The sequence below is a fragment of the Lactuca saligna genome, chromosome 7 (genome assembly GCF_052625555.1).
Source record: "Lactuca saligna cultivar CGN05327 chromosome 7, ASM5262555v1, whole genome shotgun sequence".
Classification (NCBI taxonomy): domain Eukaryota; kingdom Viridiplantae; phylum Streptophyta; class Magnoliopsida; order Asterales; family Asteraceae; genus Lactuca; species Lactuca saligna.
The window spans coordinates 46,370,608-46,379,375 of NC_136423.1; the positions used below are offsets into that span (position 1 = coordinate 46,370,608).

General features: G+C 28.5%; 1 protein-coding gene across 1 annotated transcript; it reads left to right on the top strand.

Moving 5' to 3' along the window:
- The first annotated feature begins 1,565 nt into the window (after window positions 1-1,565).
- On the top strand, window positions 1,566-3,523 carry LOC145005256 (uncharacterized). The gene is made up of 6 exons (XM_078964320.1): window positions 1,566-1,736; window positions 2,407-2,479; window positions 2,625-2,720; window positions 2,810-2,913; window positions 3,077-3,213; window positions 3,301-3,523. The coding sequence occupies exons 2-6, from the start codon at window positions 2,420-2,422 to the stop codon at window positions 3,381-3,383; spliced, it is 480 nt and encodes a 159-aa protein (XP_078820446.1). The 5' UTR covers window positions 1,566-1,736; window positions 2,407-2,419; the 3' UTR covers window positions 3,384-3,523.
- The last annotated feature ends 5,245 nt before the right edge of the window (window positions 3,524-8,768 follow it).

The following is an 8,768-nucleotide window of genomic DNA, read 5'->3' on the forward strand; positions in this document are numbered from 1 at the left end:
TCCCCACCCTTCATTAATTTTGTAGATCTACTCGTCATCATCCATTATAAGTATATACAATAGTGTGCCATGTGTTTTTTTTTCTAAAATATTTTCATCTAATTTTTTTGTGTTTATTTCTTATACATTTACATCACTTGCATGCATGTTTGGTCGATTATTTCGTAAATTCAAACCCTAAATAAGATAAGACTTCAAACAAATGATATATACATGTTTTAAAAAAATTTAAAGAATACAAAATAAAAAATAAAAAAACAAAAAAATAAAGATAAAAAAACTGAAAATTTTTAGCATTGACATATCGACTTTGGGTGGTTGTAAGTCACTGAATATAAACAAAAATCGACAAAGTTATAATCTAAAATTATATAATATCTATAAACATATGTTGGAAAAAAACCGCATGTCAAAACGATTCCAAACAAACGAGATACATATGTTTTAAATTTTTCACAAAATGCAAAATACAAAAAATAAGTAAAAAGCTAAAAAATCCAGCTTAATTATCTCGACTTCGGGAGATTGTAGGTTATTGTATATAAAATAAAAAAATGAAAATATAGTTTAAAATTATGTATAAACTCTAAACTAGTCGCTGGAAAAAAAACACATGTCAATCCACCTTAAAAAGAAAGATAAATGTATGTTATAAAATTTTCACATGAAATACCAAAAAGAAAAAACTAAAAATTTAATATATCTTTAATCGAAATGATATATTTTTTAAAATTCCAATCCAAACCGTTTTTGTACCTGGACACGGATGGACCGACCCAGTTTTGCATCTGAACTTTTTAGCATGAGACAAAGAACCGAAACCTGTCTTAATCTATAAATCGGTCCAAGTTCGGTTTCCATTCCATAGGTCCAAATGATGATCCCCGGTTATATGTCATTATAAGTGTCACATTTTGATAAAATTAATAGTGTTTTAAGACACTTGTCATTATTTCATATTGGTATGAGAATAAATAAAAATAGATATTTAAGACGGTTGTCATTATTTCATATAGGTAGAAGGATAAGTAGGAATAAAAATAAAAGGATATTTAATTTCTCCACCTAAAAAAAGGATAAATTAAATTGTCTTATATTTTTTATGCCTACAAATATTCCTACCCACTAACATTATAAGTTTATAACACATGTTATCATTCCATATTTGTTTAACTTTCTCATTAAGAGTATATTAGGAATACGTCAAATAAAACTAAATTGAATAGTGGAATGATGTTGCGTGTCATAATATTAGTGAATAGAAATATTTATAGGTATAAAAATAGGACACAATTTAATTTCTAAAAATAAAAATTGAAACCATAATTTTTTTTATTTAAAAAAGTCACTCCTAGATTAAATGCCCTTTTGTACTCAATTTTGTAGTCAAATACCTTCTATTGAACATCTTAATGTTCTTTAAACATCATACAAACCAAAGGGAGACTTTTTAATTTTTATGATTCTGGATTTCAAGTACAAAGGCTTTCATATCAAATTAATTGAAAGCCTAACCCAGGTACTAACATTTGGCCCAACAACAAGAAAAACAAAATCATAAAACTTTTTTTTATAATTGTATACGGCCTAACATTCGAGTTTCTACGTCACCGAGCCACCCGGACGCAGCCAAGCCTCAATCGGCCCTCCTCTCCGGCGACAGTAGTCCTTCATTGGCGCTTCCCCTCCATCGAGAGCTTCCTATCGGCTCTCTCTCTTCGGCTGCATCCTAAAAGGTTCGTTCTTATCTTTATTTTTAGTTTTTAGTCGGATTTTCTTGATGCGTGACTTCATTTGGATGTGATTTTTGTTTTTCATTAGAATCTCTCTTGATTTTTGGGTTTATTTCTTACAACTCGTATTACATTCAAGTATTCGTTATATCTTTAAAGAGTGACATTTCTATCGAAGTTTTCTTCAATTTTAGACATAGGTTTTGCTTTATATCAGTATATCTTGTGAAGTCTAGGGCCCTTTTTATGATCGGAGGCGTTTCTGTGATTCTGCTTATTGGGTATTAATCGATGCAATTTCAGCTTGTTCCTTGATGTGAGTTTTAGGGTTTTTGTGTAAATGCTTAGTTTATGCGCAACTCTTTTTTCTTTTTTTTTTTTTCTATCAGCAAATTTTGATATACCACAACACACACCAAGATGTGTATATAGTTTGCAAAATGTGCATAAATCGTAGATGTGTAGTTGTAATAAGGAATTATGATTTGTTTTGATCATTTTATAACAAATTTTTTTATCTACGATCTAGAGACAGGTGAGATAGGATTTTTACATTGCTGTACAAATTTTAAAGATTTCAAGTTATTTTGATATCTGCTTATCTAAAAATTTACAATAATTTTGGGCATGCTATTTTGGTCAAAGTGTTGACTAAAACGTTAAAATTTTACAGATTTTGGCACACAATGGGATGGAAAGCAGCTCAGAAGCTCATACATCACTGGAAGATTCTGAGAGGCGATAATGTAAATTCTAAAACATAATATGTTATGCTTTTATAATAATAATAAAAAAATAAAAAATAAAAAAAATAAAAAAAATAAAAAAAAACTTGGCACTCTTTACATTACTTTTTTGCTGATGGATGAGTAAATTGATGATTTATTTCAGGTAATGATTATTAGGGGAAAAGACAGGGGGGAAACTGGAACTATTAAACGGGTCATTCGCTCTCAAAATCGTGTTATTGTCGAGGGAAAAAACTTGGTTAGTTTAGAATTTAGTAATCTCATATTATCTATATATATTTTTTCTTTCCGTAATTGACCATGAATCTGGATAAATCATATTTACAGGTAAAGAAGCATATAAAGCAAGGGCAAGGGCATGAAGGTGGAATTTTCACTGTAGAAGCCCCTCTACATGTCTCAAATGTTCAAATAGTCGATCCCGTGACAAAGTAAAGAATAAAAGGGTGGTTCAATTTTAATTTTTATTGCATTTAACCCTTATAAGATGATTGTTATAAATTATAATGTGTATATATATATATATATATATATATATATATATATATATATATATATATATATATATATATATATATATTTTATAAATTGTAGGCAGCCATGTAAGGTTGGGATAAGGTATCAAGAAGATGGTAGTAAAGTAAGAGTTTCAAGAGGTATAGGGGCATCAGGGTCAATTATCCCCCGCCCCGAGATTTTGAAAATTAGGGCTACCCCACGCCCAACAATCGGTAAAATCCTATATTTATATATTTTATGCAAAATATTTTTTTTTTATAGTACAAAATATATTTGTTTTTTTTTTTTTTTTTTAATAGCTGGCCCGAAGGATACTCCTATGGAGCTGGTGTTGGAGAAGACTTTTGATGCTAAAACAGGAAAGGGGATGCCGGATCTTTAATTAGCTTCTACTCTTCTTTTTCTTTCATAATATGCCATTTTTAGGTGGATATTTTGTGTTTTTTTGTTGGTTTTTTCGACAAATTCTCTTCAAAGATACGAACGAGTTCATGGTTTATGAGATGTTTGTTTGAGAATTAAGTCATACGTGATTGTTTATTTTCTGAAATTAGCTTAAAAAGTAATCTGTTAAGGTTTTAGGGTGTTGATCATAAAAAATGACCATATTTCCAACATTTCTTATAGAAGAATTAATATGTTCAATCGAGTGATAATCATGATAGTTAGGATCTGTGATGGTGTTGGAAATATGGTTGAAGCCAGATATCTGATTCCACAAAATTCTCTTGCAAACAAGATTTAGTTTCTTGTGTACAGTAGATAAACAGTTTGTATTAAAAACTCAATTCAAGGTCATCTTAAAATTATCATGCTTTCGGTGTTTACTTACAATAATGATTAAATATACAACTCAACCCATTCAATTTTAGTTGTTATAATTAAGAAATTGTTATTGAAATACATTGGAAAATATATCATTAAAATGTTTACGTTTATTTTTATATCAATGAAATTACAATGTGGTATTGAAATTTGTTATATCAATTATTTGAACTAAAAAAAGTTTGTCTTGAAAAATGAGTGGGTTAAAAAGGTCGTTAGACAAAAACGACATAACAAATATATGTTACCTGAGCATGAGCAACATCAACAGTGATCATCCAAAATATATTTTATTTGGATTTACATGTATATATTGATGAAAATACAAACATTAAAGATATAAAAAGGTAAGCTACATTGGATATGCATGTTATTGTAAATAGAAAAATAAATTTATATATCGAAGCGAACTATCCAATATATAATTTTAATAATATCAATTCTAACAATTTTAAAAATAGAAAAATAAATTGACATACCAACACTAAATAAATCAACAATCGATGACCTCATACAAAAAAAAAAAAATTACACAAAGATTAAAATTATTTTAATAATAAGGAAAACAAAGCTCCCCTTTTTTTCATTACATATTTATATTTTAACTATGTACTTTATAGTTTATGTTTCTTTCGATTGGCAACTTTTTATATCATTCAAATCAAGATGTATTGGGGCGAAAATACCCTAGATGAATGAGCTATTAGATGTATTTTCTACTTGGTTTCGTAACTTGGTTATATCATTGCCTTTTTTTGTAAATTAAAAAAAAAAAAAGGATTTTTATTTAATTATACTAAAAATCCATAGAGTAGAAAACAAAAAAGGGAATCAAAAGTACGTGGAACCAGCAAAGCTTGTAGACCATGTAATTCTTTCAATTTAACCTCTCTAACTCCCTTAATATCAAAAAACAATCTATATATACTCAAATGGTTGATACATTCCAAATCGAAAAAAACTTGAAAGGGAGAATAACTTTTTCCAGTAATATGAAAGTATTGACCAAGAAATAATGGAGAGAATGAATCAAATTTACTCGCTTAGTTATTAATTTTAATATATACAAATTCTAAAATTGGTAAATTACTTTTTTGAAAAATAAATAAATTATTGTTGTAATAATACATGTTTTTAGAATCATATTTGCTATTTTGATATTTATGAAAATCCACAAAAATAAGCGTAAGGTGCTCTAAAGTGTAAATCATCCTACTGCCATGTTTTAAAATATTGGGAAAATAAACATCAAACTAAAAATGAAAAAGAATGTAATGGTTTTTAGGTAAATCATCCTACACTTCTAAGTTTTTTATTGTTTCCTTTTTAGTTATTGTTAAAATAGTATATATTAGGGATATGTATGGGCGGATTCAGGCGGTTAATTGCCAAAACCGAACAATAACCAAAGCAATAGATTAATACATTTTATAGCCATGAGATGGTGGTTATAATTAGTTTCAGTTGATGGTTAATTTACTTAAGTTGGTTGTGGTTATCTGGTAACATTAGTTAGCTAAAAGTGAATAATCTTATAAAAAAATTATAAATACATTGCTATAAAATTTTGAATATATATATATATATATATATATATATATATATATATATATATATATATATATATATATATATATATATAGAGAGAGAGAGAGAGAGAGAGAGAGAGAGAGAAATAGAGAGCTAAACTCAAATGTTTTAGCAACTATTGTGTGCATTATTGCATCAATAAGAATATAGGAAAAAACTAAATAATTAAATAAATCAGTTAAGGTATTATAGTAATCTTTGCATAATTAATTATGGAAGATAATTAATATTCCTGATTTCACTCAAGAATCAAAGATAAATTTAGAGCATTAACCCTAAATCGTACTCAATATCGTTTCTAATTCACCGCTTCTTTTCTTCTTCTTCTTTTACAATGGATCGTCAGCTCCACGGTCTCTTCTCATGATTCAAGTTAATCGATTACCCTCTTGATTGTTACCACTGTGTGATTAGTCGTCGTTTTGATCTATTTCGCCACCACAATGGCGGCCGCTAACGCTCCAAGCACTATAAAAGAGGTAATCACGGTATGTAAATCTCTACAAAGAACCTATGTTTATCATATACACTTATACCAATAGATTCACATTTATATGTTGCCATACATATGGCCTAGATAGGATTCATGAAATGATGTTGAGGACACTGAAATGGCGTAAAAGTATTCTCGAGCTTCTTAACTAGTTTAATTTAGTATTGCTTATAATTATCTAAAGGTTTGGTACCTTATGTGATAATATATTTCGTACTATGATATTTTGGAAACCGAACTTAATGTAGTCTGTTTTACTGGTTTAATGATCTTTTCGGTTTATTTAGGGTTAGTCTGATGGAAATCCCGTTTGCTAGCTTTTGCACTCCCTTTAATTTTAGAATTATGGCTCTGTAATAGCCAAAAAAAGGATGTAGCATGTTGACTTTGTCTGTGGAGTCATAGTCCACAATTATGTATGTTAATATGCTTTTGGTAGATCTGTGGGGCATGATGTATGTGATATCACAATCACAGTTTATAGTGGCCTACTGTGCATGGTTTGGTTGTTTTTTTGGCTTTCAATAATGTATATTGTTGTTGCAGTTGCCAAGCATAGGGATCAATCCACAGTTCATCACATTTACCAATGTTACAATGGATTCTGATAAGTTTATATGTGTTCGGGAAACATCGCCACAAAAAAGCGTGGTGATTATCGAAATGAACATGCCCATGTAGCCATTGAGGAGGCCAATCACTGCCGACTCAGCTCTTATGAATCCTGTAGCTCAAGTTGTTGTTCAAAAGTTTGGGAATTCTTTTGTGGTTGTATTGTAATAGAGGATTGTAGAAAATATGAAGATATGCAACAAGGAGGGGAGGAAGAAGTTTTATTTTGTACACTATGCAATTGCTAAGGTATCTATTTTATTAAACTTTATTCGATTTCTGAAGTCGTATTTTGTATACTCAACTTCTTATGATATGATTGTTGGTTTTCTGGACAAATTATTTAAAATCTTGTTTTTAATTTGTTATAGGTTCGAAAGTATAGCAAACACTACAGAAGTTGTGATAAATGTTTTGATGGGTTTGATCATCATTGTAGGGTAAGATCCAAATTCCAAAATGAAAGAATGGAAACGTACATATGAAAAATCTTATAGAATTTTTTTCATTGTTTATATGTAAATTCACATGATTAAATTTTAATTCTAAATTATTTCTTGTGCAGTGGTTGAATAATTGTGTAGGGAGGAAAAATACTTCACATTCGTGTGCCTAATGGTTGTAAGTGTTGTTTGGGTAAGTTGATTATCGAAAAAATTGTCATAGGACTTGGTATCTAATATGATCAGGGTAATTCTGCCAGAATGGAATCTCGAATTCCAATTCTATTAGAATGAAATCTTGGATTCCAATGCTTAAGTTCCAATTCAACCTGAGCATTGAATTTTGTATGAGCTATCATGTCTAAAACTTGTTATTTTTTCTGCACTTACTCATTAGTTTGTGCATTTTCTTCAATATTTAGTTATTGGTTTTTGTGCAATTCACAAAACATGTGTTGCTAGTAATTCTAACATAATACATTTTAAACATGCTTTAGAATGTTTATGCATATAGAAGAAAATACTATGATGTAAGTGCAATCTATAATGTATTCTATTAGAATTTATTTCTATATATACATTCTGCTAGAATGTCTTTGAAAATGTTTGCTAACAACAAGTATATTTGTTTAACTAGTAATACTAACGAGTAATGTATCTTATTCTTTCAGAATTACATGGAGAAGGAATTCAATATTAATCATACAATAGAAATATTTTGAATCGAGTTCAACAACAAGCGTATATATATATATATATATATATATATATATATATATATATATATATATAGAGAGAGAGAGAGAGAGAGAGAGAGAGAGTTATGTTCAAATGTGTGCATTTAAGATTAATTATGAACCAATCATTTTAGTTATTTTTAAGAAAGTAATTAATAAATGTTAAATGTTGAATATTTAAATATTATTCATTATATATTCAACATGTAATATGTATTAATTACTTTTTTGAAATATCTAAAATGATTGGTCTATAATCAATCATACATGCACACAATAGATAGTTAAAACAATAACCTAACCATATATATATATATATATATATATATATATATATATATATATATATATATATATATATATATATATATAATAACGATTCTATCAGATGTGAAAGAATGACCGTCAATATTGAATTCTATGTGCAAAACATAGCTATCAAAATTATACTAAAAGGTAGTTTTAAAGGATATATTTTTCTCTAGTTGTGTGTATTGCTCAACTACGTAGCAAAATGTTGTGGAATCATTAAAATAGTTTCCACTCGATAACCATTAACTATTTTCAGGGCCGGTCCTGAAAAATGAAATATTCTTAAAGGTCCAGGACGAACAAGAAAAAAATGGTCCTTATCTTTATTATAATTTTGTATTTTTAAATAAAAATATATAATCAAAAAAATTAAGCCATGTGCAAGTGTCCATTTTGCCCTCACTCTAAGCCCCCATGACTATTTTGAGTGAAATAATATGACCATTTGTGGAGTCGATAAGCTAATTCTTGTGGATGTGTATATCCAAGTAGAACCATGTCTCAACAGAGAATGTTGTTTTACTACCAATCACAAGTTTAGGTGCTAAAAACTGATAAATAATCTATAAAATATGGGCTAAAACAAATCAAGTCTACATCCCATTATTTAGACTGATAAAATATCCCATTATTTAGATTTTGAAGTTTACTCTTTCTTTTACAATGGCCCAAATAAAAAAAAAAATGTAAGTCGGTTCAAAACGGAGCAACACAACCGGAGCCAAGAACCGATCAAATGAAGTAATCAAGTAACC